Below are 23,166 nucleotides of genomic sequence, written 5' to 3' on the forward strand. Positions count from 1 at the left end.
GGAACAGTCCCACAGGGTCACTATGAGAGAACAGTCCCACAGGGTCACAATGCGAGTTGGAATGGACTCAGTCAGTGACAGTGGTTTTCAAGAAAGGTCTTGCCTGGAGCCGTACATAGTTCTATAATGAAGGTAGTTAAAGTTACTGAAAACAATGCAATTACATAGACAAGTATATAAGTAAGATAAGAGGTGGCATTTACAGCATCAAAACAGAAGAAATGTTTTCAATGGCAGTATGATTGGCTGCTACAAGAATAAGCAAATTATTCACTGAGACGCCATCAAGGTAAACAATCAAGACCATTCAGGGCAATCCCTCCTCTAAGATTGCAACTCAAAGGGAATACATGAGCAGGCATGTAAGCTTGCTGGCAACCACATTGGTCTACTGGAGAGTTGAAGAAGGGGAAAAGCAGCAATGAATAAATGGGCTGAGTTCAACCACATTCCATAGACTCCCATTGACCTGGAGATGAGAGACAGAAGAGGAGGGGCTGGTTGGTCCAAAGTGTGGTGAGATCTGGGGACTCCTGAGCCCATGGACAAGGACATAGCCAAGGAGGGGTAGAGCTGAAAGTGAAGCATCCAGCTAGTATGAAGTGAGGGGAGACTCACAAGAACACCCAAACTTACAGATAGTACTCATTTGACCTAGCCTCGATGGCTTGATAAATTAGAACTCAACTAGAAGAAGATTTTTTTTTTTTAATTTTTTGATAAAGGAAACGAGGGTAAATTGCTACAATATGATGAACCTGACATATACTTATGGATGTAGTAGCTCAAAATACTTCACATCAAGTAACAATTTTATCCCCTCCGTATACAGGGTAGATAGGGACAAGGCAACCTCGACGTTGGCTACCTAAAATGAGGAGGCAATAAAGGCACGAAGTGACTGACTTACAAGGTTTCAAGAGGGAGTTTAGTTTAAGAGTATGTGGGGGAAGACAGAGTCCCTACTGAATAGTTTTCATCTTGTCTAGATGGGTCTGGTGAAAAGAGATGGAGATAAGATTCTTATGATTCAATAGTAATTATTATCATGACTAATTGTGGCTGTCACAGCTGTAAAGGTAGACATTTTGTAACAAAAACGGGAGAGTAGTTAATCTTACAGTCCAGAAACAGAGGACACCAGGACCATCAAGGGAGAACGCAAGCAGAATGTGGGACCTTATCCAGAGAAGCAGCGACACCAGAGATGGAGGCAGAGATGAGGACATGAAGAGAGGGAGCAGCTGACAACTCTAGATTCATGGAAAGAGAGGGACTGAGAGCTGGCAGCCAGGAGGCAGGCTTGTAATATGTGCCCTTTGGTTGTTTAAATTCTTATACATTCCTGGTTGTTTTTGTGTACATCTCCCCACCCCACCCCTCCAAGAAAAAAGAAAGAAAAGAATAAAGAAAAACAGAGGGAATGAAAGCAAATACTGTTGAATAATGATGCATGGAGGAGATTGAAATCATTGCAATGAAACAATGGTATAAAGCTGACGTTCTCCCATGTAAACTATCACTGAGTTCACAATAAAATAAAAGAAAAGAAGAAAAAATGTTTTCAGATAACATGAACTACGGAACTGGAAGCATTGCAGGCTAATGTTTTCAGGTAAGAACTATAGAACCAGCATCATCATCGTAGGTTAATTGTAGAGCTGCCTCCCTTCTCTGTTTTTGAATGGATTGGCTTTTAATTGTTTGGACAGATTAGGTTTGTAAAAGGAAACTAGTCACTATGGAAACAGGCTCTTCAATATGAAACAAGCAATTTCACCACAAAAGGGTGAAATTTAGTTTTTCTCTTAATTGTATATGTTCATGGTTTTCAATAATCCCAGACCCTTTTGGTCAGAAGTTTCCAGTCAGTAAATGACCTGGTAAAAACAAAAGGCAAGAGCATGAATCTCTAGCTGTGTCCCCTGTGTTAGTTGCTATCCTGGCACCATGGGCCCAGATGTTTTGTGACTTTAATACTCTGCATTTTCTTAGAGGATATGAACTGGTCACTTTGTGGAGCCAGCCTAAATCTAAATGGACAGAGTCATAAGGCACATGTCTCAGACTTTTCTTTCCTGGCTGAATTCCTTTAGTTAAGAATGTATTAATGCCATGTTCCTTGTCAATCTTTATTGTAAAGAAGACAGGAGGTGAAAAACATCAAATTTAAATCAATTTGTCACCAAAATGGGAAACACAATTCACGCAAGTTCTTATGATATCAGTCTCTTCTTTAGGTTCATTATTCTAGATTTTAAAACTCAAGATACAACCAAATTTAAATCATTATTAGTTCACTCACCTTATCCAAAAAAGTTTGTATCGATGTTTCCTGGTTCTCCTGGCCTGCGATGACTCTATGTCTCCCGATGGAAGCAATGATCTGAGACTCTTTCTCCAGAAGTTCACATAAGTGTGCTTTCCTTTCAGCTCCAGTGAAAAGCTGGTCAATGCGCGCGCATTCTTCTTGACGCCATACTAGAGGGTTAACACAAAACATTCTCGACTTTATTAACACTCACATCTTCACAGAGCACTTCGTTGTCTTATTTTGCCATCACATCCTGAAAAGAGGTATTTGATTTTTGTGAAATTTTAAACAATATATAAACAAAGATGGAATCATTCAATTTGTGCATTTGGTATCTGCGGGGGAGAAGGGAAATGAGATGAAATGGAAGCTGAGAGACTTAAAGCAATGAATGTAGAGTCAAGCAACAGAAGCAAAGGCACATTACATCTCAAGTAAGCATGCTTCATTTCCCCAGTAAATTACCAGCAGAAGCATCAGAGCCTGGAAAAGAAAAAGATGGCTTGGGTTTTGTGCCCACCATGAACGTGTACTGCTGAGATCTCCGTTCAAGACAAAACCCAGGGCAAGGCATGTGAGTAGCTGCTAGCCCAGCTCCCACACCTCATGTTCACTGCAGTGATGCAGTAGAGCCCCATCAACAGCTGCAAGGCTTGGGGAATCAGACACAGTGTACCCACCCAACAGGGGAAATTTGTGATCAACTGTTGCACCAGACTCCACAACTGGCTGATAGATTCTCAGAGGTGTACACAATCCTCTTTTCTTCCCTCTCTCACCTTTCAAGGTGATCAAGCACTGGAAAGGTGGTACAAATGGTTACCTTGCTTGACTGCTAGCTGAAAAGTTGGGAGTTTGAATCTACCCAGAAGCACCTTGGAAAAAAAGATGTGATGATTTTTTTTTTTTTTAATCAACCATTGAACACACTACAGAGCCCAGCCCTGCTCTGACACACAGGGTGCCACCATGATTAGGAGTCAACAAGATGGTAACTGGTTAACAATGTGTTCGTGTTTTTTGTGCTTTTTGCATAGGCGTCCTGGTGTGGCGCTGTGGGTTAATGCGCCAGACTGTAAATCTGTTTGAACTGCAAGGGTGGTGGTTCAAGCTCACCAGCCGCTCCTCGGAAACCCTGTACAGGGTTGCTATGGGTCAGAACTGACTCAATGATACTTAACAACAACAACAACAAAAGTGAGAAAGATATGGCCCTTTCTTAAAGGGATGAGCATTTGCATATATCTTCCTATTTGGGTAGATTGTAGAATCTTTCTAAAAAGGCAGAATTTCTGCTTCTCTTTCCATTCACCTTTACCCAAAAGCCCAACCAACGCTTTTCACTATTTGGTTTAAAGAATTCCTTCGGAGATCTCTTCTTGATTTAGAATTATTTCCCTGTTTCTTAAATTACATCTAGTTCTATTTAATAAAATGTACTCATCCAGCATTATATTACAGATACAATTACTTTCTCAACAAGTTGCAGGAATACTTCAGAATATATTACAATTATATATAATGTAGGAGTCCTGGTGTGGCACTGTGGAATGATGTACAGGGTTGCTATGAGTTGGAACCAACTCGACAGCACTTAACAACAACATATCATTAGAAACTACGTTTGTCTTCTTCTATTAGAATTTAGAAGTCCTGATGTGGTGCTGTAGGATAAGCACTGGACTGGCAACCACAGGGTCAGTGGTTCAAACCCACCAGCTGCTCACTGGAAATCCTATACAGGGTCACTATGTGTAGGAACCAATGCAATGGCACACAGCAATTAAATTGTAGTTTTACACCATCTCTGTGCCATAGATATCTGAATCCCTAAGTTTTATCTCTGGCCCTCCTCTGTTACAGCCACTGCCTTTCATGACACCCAGTTTTATGGTTTTATCAGAGTATTTCCTCCTCCTCTCAAATTTTAATTTAAAATCATCCTGGCCAGGTCAACGACCCACCAATCGTATTCTTTAAGAGAATCCATTCTGCCCTTTATCAAGAACACATTATTCAGACACTGTATGGTTTGGTTTGTTCAGCAAAGAATTTGTAAATTTAAACACTAAATTATGTTCGGCAAAAGGAAGGAAAGCTGAGAGCTAAATTTTGCAATGCAAGTTCAGGAAATCTATGACTGAAGAAATTATCATTGACGAGTAATTTTACCACACAAAATAACTTTTCAAAAATAATAATCTCTAGGACAGATACTGAAAGTTACTCTGCTAAAACCAAAAAAAGGTAGAGAAAGAGTGGTCCGTAGAACAGCTGTGGAGCTTAGGATCTTGTTTAAGAATCCGGGCTCCAGTTTCCTGCGCACACCTGTGAAGAAATCCGCCTGGGGAAGCAAAATACAGTGATTTTTGAATTGATACAGCTGCAGCAGCCAGCAGCCAGAAGTCCTCAGGCCAGAGGGTGGGGCCACAGCCAAGTGGACACAGTGACTCAGCACTAGAAGCCGCAGAGCTTCACGTCTGGAGGTAGAGGTGTGACCAATTTTTCATCTTTCACTTTTCATTTTTCACGTATCGTTCCTCTTCACTCCGATCATGCCCTCACTGCCCAGCCCAGACGTCTTCAGGCAGGCAAGAGCATACCCCCAAGAGGGTCCAACATTGTACCCACAGTTTTCCAACAGCACAGAGAGGAAACCCGCAGGCTGCTTCTTATGACTTCTGACTCTGGGAACCAGCCCCAAGTTGACCTGGGTGGGACCCTTTATCCCTGCCTGCACAGCAAAGGCCAGTGGACAGTATCAGTCACAATTTTAATTTTGTTTTTGATTGGTAGTTTCTGTCTCTGCTTTTACATTGTTTCTGTCTTTGGTCCTTTTGGCCTCACATTTCTCCCAGGGGTTGAACATTTCTCCCCCTACCTTACCCATAGTGTTTACGAATCGGGCTGCAAACTGCAAAGTCAGCAGTTCGAACTACCAGCTGTTCTGTGGGAGAAAGATGAGGCTTTCTGCTACTGTAAAGATTTACAGCCTCGAAAACCCTGTACAGGGTTGCTATGGGTCGGAACCGACTTGATGGCACTTAACAACAACACCCTTACCCAAGAAGAGACAGTAACTGTGCCCATATAGACAAGCTACAAACATACCTTGTAATACCCCACCATCTGGACAAAGCCAAAATCAGCTGCTAGGCATTACATGTAAAAATGGAAGCCTATCTCCAGATCATATCCACCAGGAGACACTCAGCAAGCTTAACAACAAAGCAACATACATACATTTAAGCATTAAAACCCCAAATAACTGCTGAACATGTCCAAGAAAACACAATTAAAGATCTCAACGCATGTCCAAAACCAGAAAAAAAGTAACAGAGACAAATGAACTGGAAGCAGGCACAGACTTTCCAGTAGAAGAGCAGGCTCTGGATCTGCCTGAGAAGGAATTCAGAAGAATGATATGGAAACAAATTCAACAGCTCCGAAAAGGGGTGAAAGAAAATAAAGAAGAAGTCAGGAAAGTGTTACAGGATCAATCTAACAAGATAGATACAGTATTGGAAACAATCCAAAACCTGCAAAAAGAAGTCCTGATGAAAAATAATGAAATATCAGACATAGACAATACATTGAAAGGGCAGAGGAATAGAATCGAAGAGATGGAAGCCAGAACCAATGAGCTGGAAGACATATCTCTCAATACTGCTAAGATAGATGAGCAAGCAGAAAAAAGGATTAAAAAATCTGAAAAAAGTCTAAGATTAATGTTGGATAACATAAAGAGGAATAACTTAAGAATTATTGGCATTCCAAAACAGGAAGAATCACAGAAATCCACAGGAGAGATAGTTAAAGAACTTATGGAAGAAAAATTTCCTAACATCTTAAAGGATGAGAAGATAAACATTCAAGAAGCTGAACGAACCCCAGGAAGGATAGACCTCAAAAGAAAATCAACTAGACATACCATAATCAAGCTCTCCCAAATCAAAGACAAGGAGAGACTCCTAAAAGCAGCCAGGGAAAAGAGAAGTGTTACCTACAAAGGCAAGCAAATCAGATTCAGCTCTGACTTTTCAGCAGAAATCATGCAGGCAAGAAGGCAATGGGGAGACATATATAAAACCCTAAAAGAAAAAAAACTGCCAACCAATAATCGTCTATCCAGCTAAACTGTCAATCAAATACAATGGTGCAATCAAAACATTGCAGGATAAACAGAGGCTAAGAGATTTTGATAAAGCCAATCCAGCACTTCAAAATATCCTAAAGGGAGTTCTTTGGAATGAAAAACAGCAAGAACAGACAACAACCAGGGATTGAAAGACATGGCAACACCACCTGGGACTCAGTAGACAGATAGCAGAATTCAGAACAGAACAAAATTACAGCAATAAATTCAGAGAACCTGTAAGGTCAACCAAAGATCAAAATACTAACAATGTCAAAGAAGGAAAAAATATACGAACAGAGATTCAGGTGGTGAAGAGATCGAGTATATGTCAGGATACAATAGATTGTCTTAAACACAGGGAAAACGTAACAGACTATAGGGTAACCCCAAAGAAAATTAATACTTCATAAATTACCATGAAAATGAAGATCCAAGAAGAACAAGGAAACATTAAAACTAAGAAGAAACCAACAAAAAATAGCACCAAAAACATGAACGCAACATAAGAAGACATGCAGAATAAAGGAACAAACAGCATCAAAAAAAATTAAATAATGACAGCAGTTAATCCATACCTATCAAAAATTACACTGAATGTCAATGGATTAAATGCACCAGTGAAAAGACAGAGATAATGGATAAGAAAACAAGACCCTTCAATATGCTACCTACTAGAGACACATCTTACACACAAAGACAAAAACAGACTAAAAGTTAAAGGATGGAAAAATATATACCAAGCTTGCTGTTGTTGTTATGTGCCGTGGAGTCGGTTCCGACTCATAGCGACCCTGTACAGGGTTTCTGAGGCTGTAAATCTTTACGGGAGCAGAAAGCCTCATCTTTCTCCCACAGAACAGCTGGTAGTTTCGAACTGCTGATCCTCAGGTTAGCAGCCCAATTCATAACCAAAATACCAAGCTAACAGCAGTAAAAAAACAAGCAGGAGTGGCAATACTAATCTCTGATAAAATAAACATTAAAGCAAAACCCAGCAGCACAGATAAAGAAGGACACTATCTCATGATTAAAGGGTCAAGTGAGCAAGATGACATAACCATAATTAACATTTATGCTCCAAATGGAAAGAGCACCAAGATATATAAAGCAAACCCTACTAGAACTGAAAAAAGGAATGGATAAATCTGCAGCTATAGTGGGGGGTTTTAATACGGCACTTTTGAAAAGGAACAGAACAACCAGAAAGAAATTTGACAAAGCTACAGAGGAACTAAACAGCATAATCAACCAACTTGACCTCATAGATGTGTGCAGAGCATTCAACCCAATAATAGCACAATACTCATTCTTTTCCAGTGTACAGGGAACTCCAGAATTGACCATGTGTTAGGTCACAAAGCAAGCCTCCATAAATTTACAAATATCAAAATACTACAAACCATCTTTTCAGACCACAATACTATAAAATTAGAAATCAACAATAAGACCAAGGAAATAAAGTTTAATACATGGAAATTGAATAACACCCAGCTGAAGAGTGACTGGATAATACAAGAAATTAAAGAAGAATTAAGAAAGTTCCTAGAAACAAAAGAGAATGAAAACACAACATACCAAAATCTTGGGGACACGGTGAAGGCAGTGCTGAGAGGACAATTTATTGCGATAAATGTGCATGTCCAAAAAAGAAGAAAGAATCAAAATTAACACATTAACACAGCATCTCCAGCAACCAGAAACAAATCAACAGAGGGAACCTACAGTCACCAAGAGAAAAGAGGTAATAAAGATTAAAGCAGAAATAAATGAGATAGAAAACAGAAAAACTATAGAAACAATCAACAGGACAAGAAGCTGGTTCTTCGAAAGGGTTAATAAAATTGACAAACCATTGGCAAAATTAACAAAAGAAAAGAGGGAGAACACACAAATAACACGCATTAGAAACCACATGGGCAATGTCACAACAGAACCAAAGGAAATCAAAAGGATAATAACAGAATACTATGAAAAGTTATACTCCAACAAATTTGAAAACTTAGAAGAGATGGATACATTTTTAGAAAAACATGACCTACCTAAACTCACACAGAGTGAAGTAGAAGACATGAACAGACCCATAACAGTAGAAGAAATTGATCAGGTCATCAAAAAACTCCCAACTAAAAGAAGTCCAGGTCCAGATGGCTTCACTGGTGAGTTCTACCAGACATTCAGGGAAGAGCTATCACCAATTCTACTCAAATTATTCCAGAATATAGAGGAGGATGGAAAACTTCCTAATACATTTTATAAAGCAAGCATAAACCTCATACCAAAACCAGGGAAGGACATCACTAAGAAAGAAAATTATAAACCAATATCCCTCATGAACATAGATGCAAAAATTCTCAACAAAATCCTAGCCAAAAGAATCCAGCAGCACATCAAAAAAATAACACATCATGACCAAATGGGATTCATATCAGGGATGCAAGAATGGTTCAACATCAGAAACACAATCAATGTAATCCACCATATAAACAAGAAAAAAAACTACATGATTTTATCAATTGATGCAGAAAAGGCATTTGACAAAATCCAACATCCATTTCTGATAAAAACACTCAACAAAGAGAGGACTAGCCCGAAACATCACCAGAGAAAGCTTGTAAGACCGTCTTCAGCCTATAACTGATTGGAATACCTAAAATGGGGCTAGAACTTGCCCAGTGAAGGAGGCTCCCTGCAAAGCCATTGCACTGCACAAGACCATAGGTGGAATCCTGATCCCCATCCAGAATGTTCTGAGGTGGGACATTTCCACTTGAAAGGAGAAGCAGACCAGTTTGGAGCAGCTAGAACAGAAGATACTTCTTGAAAGAAAGACCAGCAGAAAAAATCAAAAACAATAACCGCAGCCCAATTGACTACTACAAGAACAAGTAAGTTGTTCCCCACGGAGCCATCAAGGCAAGTGGTCAGGTCCCCTCAAGGCAAACCCCTGTCCAAGACTGAAACTCAACTGGAATACACCAGCAGGCATATGGTCCTGCTGCTGACCACATTCATTTATCACCGATAAAGGGAAGTGGGGGAAAAACAGCAATGAAGTTGTGAACTAAGTCTGACCACATTCAATAGACTCCATTAACCTGGACTGAGACCTGGTTAGCCAGCAGTATGATGAGACCTTAGGACTCCTGGGCCCAAGGGCAGGGACATGGCCCCAGAGGACTAGAGCAGAGTGTAAAGCATCCAGCTGATACAAAGTGAGGGGAGATGCACATGAACATCCACACTTACAGATAGTACCCATTTGACTTGGCATCAATGGCTGGATGATCAGAACACAACTAAAGGAAGAAAGAAAAAGTAAAAAAAAAAAAAGGAATAACCGACTACAAGTGGATGAACTTGACCTACGCTGGTGGATGCGATATGACAAAAGAGCGGACAGATCTATACAGTGAGGATCATTTCCACGCCCATGGTACACAGGGTCAACAGGGATGGGGAACTTAGACATTAGCTACCAAAAATGGGACTGCAAAGGCAAGAAGTGACTGACTTACAAGCTTCCAATAGGGAACCTAGCTCCAGCGGATATAGGGAAAGGTAGAATCTCCACTGAATTATTTACAATCTTTCTGTATGGGGTTGATAAAAGGTGAGGGGAAAACAACGAATCATTCAATAGGGAATGATTGCTATCAGGTCTGACAGTGAGTGTTGGAAAGGTAAATGTAAATGTTTGGCAACAAAAGGAGGCAGAGATCCCTGGAACCATCAAGGAAGAAAAACGAAGTGGTTGTGACAGAAAAGCAAAGTGCGCGACCCTGTGTGTGTGTGGGGGGGGGGCGGTGTTAGGAAGTGACACTAGGGATGGAGGCAGAGACAGATAACATGGACAGAAGGAGCAGCGGCTCGGGATTCTGGACTCAGGGAGGGAGAGGGGCTGTGTGCTGGGGGCCAGAGGGCAGGCATGTGGGGTGTACCCTTTGGTTGTTTAATGATGCATGCAGGGTGTTGTGATCATTGCAATGAAACAAAATACGTTAGGATGAATGTAAAGATAATGTTCACCCATGTACACTAACATATAATTCACAACAAAAACTTTTAAAATAACAATAATAATAGCTATATAACAAAAGAAATTCTATAAATGAAGGGGAAAAAATGGTTTGCTTGCAAAAATAATAACTGAGAATATTTACTTCATGGAATTATGTTGTTGTTGTTGTTGTTAAATGCTGTCAAGTCAATTCCAACTCATAGCAACACTGTATAGCGTTTCCAAGGAACAGTTGATGAGTTTGAACTACCGACCTTTTATATGGATGTTCCCAAAACCCAAAATGCAAACAAAAGTTGAACGCTAGTGAATGCTAGTTAGTAAGCCTATTGCATTCCCAGTTTTACATTAGAAACCTTTGAAACCTGTAATAAACTTAGGCCACTAAGATCTTATTACAGATTCCAGAAGCCGTAAGAGCAAAGTCTACTATACTCTTAGATTAATATTAAAATCCTGACTGAGTCTGGAGATATATATATAAATTTTTATTCCCATACATTCATATATACCATAGTGTTTCAAAAAGTTCATGGGAAAACAATAGAATTAAGAGATAATGGAATTTTCCCATGAGCTTTTTGAAGTCTCCTCATATGTGAAGTATATATATAATCTCTTTATTACGATCTTCAAGTTCTTTTTCTGGAAAATATGGTGAGAGTTAGCTTTGGCATTTTTATTAGATTACTAGTATGCCTTTTTAAAAAGGAATCAATCCAATCAAGCCAATAAGGGATGAGAATAATGGACCATAATTCCAATAAAATGTATAAACTCCCTAGAGTCTAGAGTAAGGGATACAACATGGAAACAGAAAAATACCGTGCTTCAACTACGAACAAGGAATGAAATATCAACACGGGTTACAGGAGCAGCTGGACAAAGATTTTGTATCTGATCTGACACTTTCCAGAGCTGTACAGAGAAGATATTATCTGAGAAAAATCAGAGATTCCGCGCTCTTTCCTAAAATGTATGTTTTCTGAGGATGAGAATAAAACTAATTTTTTTTTTCATTGAAATGCCAATATCCACTAAATTTTTAAGCAAGATCTATTAAAGGGACGGGTTCATTTGGAAGAATAAATTCATTTTGTTGCCTTAAACTTTCTCCTCAGACAAATCATCTAACTTCTAGAGTCTAAAGTTGATCATTTGTAAAATGAAAAGATTGAATCAGTGTCTAAAGTCTATATCCATTCTACAATTTCTGAGGTCTAAACTTTCAATTTCCAAGTGAGAAATACCACAGTATACAATATGGCACACAAACTGGCAGTTGTTACACATCAGTATTTTTACATGTTAGTCACAGACTGGAAATCTAAATGGATAAAAGCAATCAAGACTCAGAGCAAAACTCCAGGGCTAGACAAGCAGATGAATTGGGCACAGATGATCTCCAGAAGCTGGAAATCAAGGTGCCTTTAGACCAGAAAGTAATGATGAAAGAGTCAAAATACAAAGTTAATACAATTCAAAGTAAGGCAAAAGGTTAGAAACAAATCCAACAAAGAATGACTGGACAAGATAAGCAGGGGCCTATCAGATGCCGCAGGTACAAAGCTGAAGGGCCAACAGAGTGCTGTGTACACAGAATTGTGAGGCACCGAGAAGAAGCTGTGACCTCAATCACAACTGGTTTCCTGACTATCCCTAAGTAGAGTCTGAGATGAGAGTCATTCAGGCAATGAAGGGCATTCCAGGTGAAGGACACATTCAGGTGGCTACACAAGCAGCTCAGTGTAAGGGCTCTTGAGCGAGGCATCTGGTGAGGTGTAAAGAGGTCATCTCCTTTATGGAGAGCTTTGTTATTGTTGTTGTTGTTGTCGTTGTTGTTCTTAGGTGCCATTGAGTCAGTACAGACTACTCATAGTGACCCTATTCACAGCAGAGCAAAACATTGCCCAGTCCTGGGCCAACCTCACAATCGTTGCTACACCTGAGCCCATCGCTGCCACCACTGTGTGAATCCATTTCATTTGGAGGCCTTCCTCTTTTTCTCTGACCCTCCATTTTACCAAATATGGTATCTTTCTCCAGTGACTGGTCCCTCCTGATAATATGTCTGAAATATGAGAGAAGAAGTTTGGCCATCCTGGCTTCTAAGGAGAATTCTGGCTGTACTCCCAACACAGATCTGTTGGTTCTTTTGGCAGTCCATGGTACTTTCAATATTCTCCTCCAACACCATAACTCAAATCCACCAATTCTGCTCCAATCTTCTTTTTTCACTGTCCAGCTTTCATATGCATTTGGGATTATTGAAAATACCATGGCTTGGGTCAGGCGCACCTGACTCCTCAACCTGACAGCTTTGCTCTTCAACACATTAAAAAGGTCTTGTGCGGCACATTTGCCTAATGCAATATGTGGTTTGATTTCTTGACTGCTATTTCCATGGGTGTTGATGGTTGATCTGAGCAAAATAAAGTGTTTGGCAACTTCAATCTTGTCTCCATTGATATGGATTTGTTTTTTGTTCCAGTGGTGAGGATTTTTGTTTTCTTTACATTGAGATACAATCCATATGAAAGGCTGTGGTCCTTTATCTGTTTATCTTCATCAATAAACATTTTAATTGCTCTTCAGTTTCAGCAAACAAATATGCATCATCTCCATATCACAGGCTGTTAATGAGTCTTCCTCCAATCCTGATGACACATTTTTCTTCATATAATCCAGCTTCTCAGTTTATCTGCTAAGCATACAGGTTGAATAAGTATGGTAAATGAATGCAACCTTAGCACACATCTTTCCTAGTTTTAAACCAGCTCTGGACTTGATTATATAAGCAAAATAAATCACTGAAAGCTACTAAATCAGACTTGGACTTTTGGTAAGTCACAGTGGCCACAACATGGCACCCCATCACCTGAGGCTGAATGGGAGGATAGGTTCAGATGCAGCTTAACTGAGGACATAGAGACTTAAATCCCTGACAGTGATAATAAAATCTAGATCCCATGCAGTTATATGCATGGGAGTCCTGATTTGAGAGATCATCGTTAGGAAGCGCTCACAGTCTGTTGCACAAGACCTTTTTAAAGAGCAAAGACATCAGCTTGACAACTAAGGTACGCCTGGTGCAAGTCATGTGATTTTCAATCACCTCAGATGCATGTGAAACGTGGGCAATGAATAAGGATGATTACTGACGTGTCTATGCTTTTGAATTATGATATTGACGAAGAATATTGAAAGTACCAAGGACTGCAAGAAGAACAAACAAATGTGTCATGGAAGAAGGACAGCCAGAAGGCTCTTCAGAAGTGGGAATGGTGAGACTTTGTCTCTCTTACTTTGGGCAAGCTGTCAGGAAGGACCAGTCCCTGGAGAAGGGCATCATGGTTGGAAACGTGGAGGGTCATCGAAAAAGAGGAAGACTCCCAATTACAGGGACTGACACACTGTCAGCAACAATGGGCTCAAATATCACAACAATTGTGAGGATGGTATAGAACTGGCAGAGTTGCATTCTGTTCTGCATAGGGTCGTTATGAGTGACCCTAAGCAGAATTGACTGGGGAACCAACAGCAACACAGTCAAGTACAGACTCCTGCACCCTCTCTGAAGCTTTATCTAACAGTCTTGACTCCCTGGAGAGGCAGTCATCTCTCCCACTGCTTAACGTTGTATGTCCCTAAGCAGGAGCTCTGGTAGCGTAGTGGTTACGAATCGGGCTGTGAGCCTTAAGGTCAGCGGTTCAAAACTACCAGCTGCTCCATGGGAGAAAGATGAGGCTTTCTCCTCCCATAAAGACTTACACCCTCGGAAACCCTGTACAGGGTCGCTATGGGTTGGAACCAACTCAACGGCACTTAACAACAACAACAACAACAAGCAGTCATCACATTCGATCTTGTACTATAATCACTGTGACTGTGACTTACTTTTCTACCTAAATGCCTAGCTTTTAGCATATACAGTTGCTACTATTGTTCAATTGTCACCAATCGTGACAAGCTATGGACAACATTGCGAAGTATGAGTATTCCGGAACACTTAATTGTGCTCATGAGGAGTCTGTACATGGACCAAGAGGTAGTTGTTCCAACACAACATGGGAACGCTGAATGTTTTAAAATTAAGAAAAGTGGGCAACAGGGTTGTGTTCATTCACCATACTTATTCACCCTGTATGCTGAGCAAATAATCCAAGAACCTAAGTTCTATGAAGAAAAAGGTGGCATCAGGATTGGAGGAAGACTTATTAACAACCTGCAATATGCAGATGATACAACCTTGCCTGCTGAAAGTGAAGAAGACTTAAAACATTTACTCATGAAGATCAAAGAGCACAGCCTTCGGTATGGATTACACCTCAATGTAAAGAAAACAAAATCCTCACCACTGGACCAATAAATAGCATTCTTATCAATGGGGAAAAAGAATGAAGTTGTCAAGGACTTCATTCTTCTTGGATCAACTATCAACACTCACGGAAGCAGCAGTCAAGAAATCAAACAACATATTGCATTAGGCAAATCTGCTGCACAAGACCTTTTTAAAGCGTTGAAAAGCAAAGATGTCAGCTTGAGGACTAAGGTGCACCTGACCCAAGCCATGGTATTTTCAATAACCTCATATGCATGCGAATGCTGGACAGTGAATAAGGAAGACCATAGAAGAACTGATGCTTTTGGGTTATGGTGTTGGAGTAGAATATTGTAAGTGCCATGGGCTGCCAAAAGAACCAACAGATCTGTGTTGGAAGCAGTGCAGCCAGAATGCTCCTTGACGGTCAGGATGGCCAAACTTGGTCTCTTATACTTCGAACATATTGTCAGGAGGGACCAATCGCTGGAGAAGGATATCATGTTTGGTAGGGTGGAGGGTCAGAGAAAAAGAGGAAGACCCCAGCAAAATGGATCGGCAGAGTGGCAGCATCAATGGGCTCAAGCGTGCCAACAGTAGTGAGCTTGGTCCAGGATTGGACAGTGTTTCATTCTGCTGTCGTAAAGTCACTATGAGTCGGTACTAACTCGATGGCACCTAACAACAACATTAACTGTTGTTCGGTGCCATCAAATCGACTCTGACTCATAGCAACCCTACTTTGCAGGAACAGAAAACCTCATCTTTCTCCCACAGAGCAGCTGGTCAGCTCAAACGACTGACCTTGTGATTCTCAGTCCAGTGCTTATCCTCTAGAGCCTCTGTGCTCCCTTATATATAGTTGTTGTTGCTAAGTGCCGTGGAGCTGATTCAGACTCACAGCAATCTGGTAAAGGGTTTCCAAAGAGTGGCTGGCGGGTTCGAACCACACCTTGTGGTTCAACTGACCTTGCAAGTCGGTGCTTTATCCTACAACACCATACCAGTAAATGGCCTTAATAAATATTTACTAAGCAGACAAAATAATAATATAACTTCAAGTCTGAAGAGAGTCATTAAAAATAAATTGTGAACTATTATTGAATGGTTACAAATCGGGCTACTAACCTCAGGGTCAGCAGTTCAAAACTACCACCTGTTCTGCGGGAGAAAGATGTGGCTTTCTGCTCCCGTAAAAATTTACAGCCTCAGAAATCCTGTACAGGGTTGCTATGAGTCGGAACTGACTCCATGGCACATAACCACCACCACTACCATCTAAATATTTCTATATAGAGGACTCTATGCTAAATAAGTACTGTGTACATATATTTTGTAGCTCTGTAGGATAAGCACTGGATGCGTAATTGCAAGGCAAGTTGTTCAAACCCACCTGCCGCTCCTCAGAAACCCTACACAGGGTTGCTCTGATTCAGAACCGACTGGATGGCACATAGAAACATCTCTATGAAACACTTCTACTGTAACTACAGGGTAGCCATGCATCTGAACAGACTCGGTGGCAGTGGTATATTCTCCTGGAGACTATACTACATACTTGAGAAGGTGAAACGTCAAGAGCAATTAGAAATAGATGTTCTATCAGAGTTCCTGGGAACTCAAGTAGGCTTTAGGATGTTCTGAAAAGCCTTGTTGTTGTTAGGTGGCATCGATTTGGTACCGACTCATAGCGACCCTATGTACCACAGAACGAAACATTGCCCAGTCCTGGGCCAACCTCACAATCGTTCCTATGTTTGAGCCCATGGATGTTGCCACTGGGCTAATCCATCTTGTTGGGGGTCTTCCTCTTTTTCTCTGACCCTTCACTTTACCCAGCATGACATCCTTCTGAAGAGCCTTAGCTGTGTACAAGTGAGAAATGTCTGTATAATTTATTGTGTTGATAAATGAATTGGGTCAACCCTGTCTAAGGTTGACTAAGGTGGTATAGGGCCAATTGCAAAGGAAACTGGTATAAGTTCTGTACTGAAGGAAGAATGATCCCTGATCAGAACACAGACTCTCTGGAATAATCTGACAACTGGGACCCTATGAGGTGATTTGCAGGCTATTTGTAGCTAAAGCCCATCATCAATCAACAAATTAGTAGATTATGCCTGTGATGACATTTTTGTCTTAAACCACAGGCTATAACTAATGGCTCAGCTGTTAGTCTTAATGGAAGATATTAACATACCAGAGAGGTATTTTTCAAACCTGGCAAAATGATAAATTATGCTTGTGTTTAGTCCCTTTTTTGAACCATGTGCTCTCTTCACTGGTTTAGAGAAAGTAAAGTAAATCAAAGAATTCAAAGCAAAAGAGCCAAAGCGGCTACAGCTTACAGACTCGGTGGGCTTCCGCAGAGACGCACTGACTATGTGCTCATGTGGTACACATGCATACAGTTTCATAGTAAAAGATGTCACTGCAGCACAACTTTTGTAAATGCAGATGTCCATGCAGGATTCATCCAAGTAAATCATCATTTTCTAAATGATTTTTTCTTTTTAGGATACTATAAAATACAGTGGAAAATCAATGACCAGTTCTATCACTAAGCAGTAGAACAGAAACTTCTATTTACACCCTGAAAAAAAAGTTCCCATTACTAAAAACCTTGAAAGCACTCTTATGATACTTTTTTAAAATCAGAGGCAAGATCATAGAAATTAAGGAAAATCCTGTTGGTCGAAACTCTTTTGCAAGCTTAAGATTTAGAAAAAGAAATTGAGGAACTTCTGACAAGGTGGCAAACTAGGCAAAGGTAATACAGGGCCCCTCTACAACAAATAAAACATAGGTGAAAATTCTGACACCTTGAACTTGAGAAGGTTAGAGAAATGGATTGAGTGCTTGCTGCGAGGAGAAGCTGAGCAGGGACTGTGAGAGAGGGAGATTTGGAAGCAGCTTTGGCAACAGAAGGTGGCCTGGGAGAGCAGCTTCACACAGGTGACCAGAGGTGTGACCAGTCCCCACGATGGTCCACACCCAATACAGACCCTGCTCTCCAGGAGGTAGGAGCCATGCCATGGTGAGGCAGGGGGGCAGCAGCACTTCTTTGGTGCCGGGATTTCAGTGGGCTTGGTTGCAGACCTACAGAGCCTGTGGAGCCACCAGAGCAGCAGCATTTAACCAGCGAGCTTCCCTGTGGCTCTAACAGACACTGACCTTTGCGCCATCTAGGTCAGGAACTCTGCTGTCACATCCTCCCACATCCACCTCCTGAGACCCTCAGCGGGCTGGAGCTCCCCCAGAGTTTTCTCCACTCAGGGTCCTACAGCTGCTCTGTTTGTATGTTTTTGGTTTTGGTTGTTTCATTCTTCTTATTTGTTTATTCTTTCTTATCCTTCTTCTATTTTTGTTCCCTTGAATTTTAACTTTTCTCTGTTTTTGTTTTTCCTTCTTTTTTTCTGCTTCTCATTTCCATTCTTCACTCCCGCCCCCCCCTTTTTTTTTTTTTTATCTTTCTTTACTATTCTTCATTCTTTTCATTTTCCCTCACTCTGATTTTTGGGGGTATTTTTAACATAATTATTATTTCTTCCTTTTATTTCCTCTCCTATTTTTATCTTATACAGTTGCATTTTCCTGTATTCCTTTTTCTTTTTAGTTATTCTTAAATGTATATTTTTTAATTTCTTCCTTTGATTTTCTCTCTTTTTTTCTCTTCTGTAGCTGCCTTCCCCATCCCCCTCTTCTCTCCCGCTGACCCCAGTTGCTGCTTTTATTTTTTTTCTCGTCATTGTTGGTTTCTTGTTTGTATGTTTTGTTCTCGTGTGTGTGTGTGTGTGTGTGTGTGTGTGTGTAGGGGTTTTCTCTTTCTTATCTGACAGGAGACAGTAACCATGCACATCAGCCCAACCACAAGCATACTCTCTGCAGTTCCACCCAATGGGCAAGAGCTATTCATCCTATTACAACTGATGAATACACCAGCCAAACCCACCCTAAACTGAGGGGAATGAATAGTGAACAAGACCAGTTTCCATACTTTGATTCTCTAACTACATCCACAGGAGACAGCTGGTAAGAGCCTAAGAACATACATCAAAATACAATCATCAGTTAAATACAAATATGACAATCCCACAATGCCCCAGAGATAATAACAATTTTGGCTCACACAAAGAAACAAGAGAAATATTTCAAATTGCTCCAACAAATGACGAAGATGCAGAACCAGAAAACATTTCTGAGGAAGAAGGTAATGGAACCAACTGAAAAATAATTCAAAAGAATGATATTTATGTACCTTCAAAGAACTGACAGAAACATTGAGGAAAGCAAGAAGAACACAGAAAAACTTTAAAAGAATTCAGGAAAACACTATAGGGACAAACAGACAAAAGAAATGCAAATTTTGAAAAATACAAAACTTGCAATCAGAAATCTGGAAGGCTAAACTAAAATTTCAGAAATGGACAATACATTGAAAGAGCAAAGGAGAAGGTTTGAACAATGTAAGCCTGAATTACTGAGCTTGAAGAGAAATCTCTCAATACTAGGATGCTAGAAGAACAATCAGAAGAAAAAAATGAGAGAAAAATCCAAAGATGGCCTATGAGTCATATGGGATACCATGAAGAACAAAAACTTACAGGTGATCAGAATTGTAGAACAGGAAAGGACAATAAAAAGCACAGAGAAAATATCGAAGAGCTTTTGGAAGAAAACTCCCAAATATCATGAATATGAAAAGATAAGCATACAAAAAGCTGAACAAACCCCAAACAGGGCAGATCTGAAAAGAAAAACACCAAGACATATCATAATCAACTTTCCAAAACCAAAGACATTGAAAGAATCCTGAGAACTGGTTGTTGTTGTTGTTGTTGTTGTTGTTGTTGTTGTTAGGTGCCAGTGAGTCGGTACTAATTCATAGTGACCCTATACATAACAGGGCAGCTAGAGAAAATGAAAAGTTGCCTACAAAGGGGAACTAATATGACACTAAGCTCTGATTTCTCAGCAGAATCCATACAAACCAAAAGGCAATGGAATAAATATACAAAACTCTGAAAGAAAAACCTTGTCAACCAAGAATTGTATACTCAGCAAAGCTAACTCTCATATACAACAGAGAAATTAGGCTGGTTCCTGATAAACAGAAATTAAAAGGAATTTTTAATGACAGACCAACTTTACAAAAAATGCTAAAGGGTGTTCTTTGGACTGAGAACCAATAATAGAAGACAACAACTTGATATTACCATACATGAAAACACTTTCCAGAATTCAATCCAGGTATAGAAATATTTACAGTAAAACAAACTTACAAGACTGAAAACATGGAACCAGAGAGATCAATTTATAATGATGTCAACTACAAAGTAAAAAGATACAGAGCTTCCAAATGGCAAGGAAGTACATTTCAAGATAAAACAGACTGTTTTAAATAGAGGGAATTTTTTTTTTAAATCACAGAGTAACCGCAAAGAAAATTAATACACCTGGACATCAAAATAAAGAAGAAAATATTTTAGTAAACATTAACACATCAGGAATGAAAATGAAAAGAAACCACGTCCCCAAGCAAAATGAACCCAGCAGAGAAAATTATGTGGAACAAAGAAACCAGCAGCACTGCCAAAACACACACAACAAAATGACAGCAGTAAATTCATATCTATCAATAATTACACTGAATGTAAATAGAGAGCAGAATGGATAATTAAGCAGGATCTTTCAATATGCTGTCTACGAGAGACACATCAAAAGGATGGAGGCAGCCTTCAACAGAAGAATGGTTAAACTTTGGTACCTACATACAACGGAAGACTACACAACATTGAAGAATAACGTTGAATCTGTGAAACACCTCACAACATGAATGAATCTTGAAGACATTATGCTAAGTGAAATTATCCAATCACAAAATGACAAATATCACATGAGACCAATACTGTAAAAAGTTAAGAAACGATTTTCTTAATAAAAGAAACAATCTATGGTGGTTTTGGTGGGGAGTTGTTGTTGTTGTTAAGTGCCACTGAGTCGGTTCCGACTCACAGCGACCCTGTATAGGGTTACTGAGGAGCAGCTGGTGAGCTTGAACCATTAACCTTGTGGTTCAAACCGACTTTGCAGTCCAGTGCATTAGCCCACAGAGCTATACCAGGACTCCTTTGGGAGGAGAGGGGAGGGGAAATTATTCATAGGTTAGATGGTAGACAAATGTTAACATGGGTTACAGGACAAGCAATATGCAACAGAGATATCAGAGGAAAGATGGAAGTCGCAGAAACACATGGAGGAACGCAATGTTAAAGTGAATAAAGGTAAATATTGTGAACTGCTGTTACATGGAGGGAATTACAATCATTTTAATGAAGCAAAGTGTATGAGTTGTTGAGTGTTAAACTGACGGTATGCTCTGTAAATCTTCACTGAATTCACAATAAATAGTTGAAGCAAAAACAAACACAAGAATCTGGAAGTTTTCACCTTACTATTAGGAAGCAGTTTCAAGACTATCCTGTCATAGCAATGGAAGTTTTAGCCAATCCTGTCATAGCAATGGAAGTTCTAGCCAATCCCGTCATAACAATGGAAGTTCTAGCCAATCCTGTCATAGCAATGGAAGTTCTAGCCAATCCTATCATAGCAATGGAAGTTCTAGCCAATCCCGTCAGAACAATGGAAGTTCTGGCCAATCCTGTCATAGCAATGGAAGTTCTAGCCAATCCTATCATAGCAATGGAAGTTCTGGCCAATCCTGCCATAGCAATGGAAGTTCTAGCCAATCCTGTCATAGCAATGGAAGTTCTAGCCAGTGCAATAAAGCCAAAAAAAAAGATTAACAGGCATCAAGGTTGTAAAGGAAAAAATAAAACTATACTTGCAGATAACATGATTCCTCTAAGAAGAAAACCCAATGGAATCGGTCAGATAAGTACCAGAACTAATGAGTTTATTGAGGCTGCAGGATACAAGATCAATATACAAAAATCAATAAAATTTCTATGTGCCAACCACAATCAGAAATAGAAATTTATTTAAAAAAAAAAAAAAAAAACACTTAAAGTATCACTACAGAATATGCAATTTTTGTTCTTTTTTTGTTGTTAAGTGCTGTCAAGTTTGCTCTGACTCAGAGTGACCCAGTCTAGAATTTCTGATGAGTGGCTGGCGGGGCTGAACCATCTACCTTGTGGTTAGAAGTCCAGTGTGTATCGTATAGTGCCACACCGGAACCACAATCAGAAATGGAAATTTCTGAAAAAACACTCTAAATACCATTTAAAATATGCAATACTGAGGAGTAGACCAGATACAAGTTGCAAAAGCACTGAATACTCAAAACTACAAAGTATTGCTGGTAAAAAATTTAAGATCCTGTGGGAGAATGAAAAAACAGCCCCCTTAAGACATATCATTAGCCGGTTAGCTCAGTTGGTTAGAGCATGGTTAATGCTTCGATTTTCACATGGGCCATGGAGTCCTGGCATGGCATTGCAGGAAAAGCACTGGACTGCTAACCACAAGATCAATGATTCAAACCCACCAGCTGCTCCTCAGAAATCCTATACAGGGTCGCTCTGAGTCAACCAACTCGTTGGCACTTAACAATGACAAAGATATATCAACTTCCTAATCCCACAATTAACAAACATGTAATCAGCAGTGAAGCCATCAAACGACATATTGCATTAGGCAAAACTGCTGCACAGGCCTCTTTAAAGTGTTGAAGAGCAAAGATGTCAGCTTGAGGACTAAGGTGCGCCTGAACCAAACCATGGTATTTTCAATAACCTCATAAGCATGTGAAAGCTGGATAGTGAATAAGGAAGATCGTAGAAGAATTGATGCTTCTGAGTTATGGTGTTGGAGGAGAATATTGACTGCCAGAAGGACAAACAGATCTGTGTCGGAAGAAGCAGAGTCAGAAAACTCCTTAGAAGCCAAGATGGCAAGACTTTATTGCTCAGACTTCATACATGTCATCAGGGCGGACCAGTCCCTGAAAAAGAACATCGTCTTGGTAAAATGCGGGTCAGTAAGTCCACCCCAAGAAAATGGACTCACACAGAGACAGCAACAGTAACAAAAATTTGTGACAAGGGAGCAGGACCAGACAGTGTTTCGTTCTGTTGTGCGTAGTCTCTGTGAGTCAGAACTGATTCGACAACACCTAACAACAAGCCCCAAAACCTATGACTATTTGTTTATATATAACAAAAGATGTGACCGAATTAGGAATTTTGATATATGGCAATTCTCCTGGATTATCCAGATGGGCCATAAATGCAACCGCAAGTCTCCTTATAGCAAGGCAGGGAGGACAGACAAACTGAGAGTGTGCAGACTTCCCAAATACTTGCATTGTTGTTGTTGTTGTCAGGTGCCATCGAGTCGGAACCGACTCATAG

General features: G+C 40.1%; 1 protein-coding gene across 1 annotated transcript in view; it reads right to left on the reverse strand.

Annotated features, from left to right (window-relative positions):
• The window catches only part of IQUB (IQ motif and ubiquitin domain containing), a 79,240-nt gene that overhangs the window by 39,626 nt on the left and 16,448 nt on the right, over positions 1-23,166 (reverse strand). The window contains exon 7 of the mRNA XM_006859365.1: positions 2,306-2,481. Within this exon, the coding sequence (XP_006859427.1) occupies positions 2,306-2,481 (176 nt within the window). The remainder of the gene's footprint in view (positions 1-2,305; positions 2,482-23,166) is intronic.

The sequence above is a fragment of the Chrysochloris asiatica genome, unplaced genomic scaffold, assembly GCF_000296735.1.
Source record: "Chrysochloris asiatica unplaced genomic scaffold, ChrAsi1.0 scaffold00032, whole genome shotgun sequence".
Lineage (NCBI taxonomy): Eukaryota > Metazoa > Chordata > Mammalia > Afrosoricida > Chrysochloridae > Chrysochloris > Chrysochloris asiatica.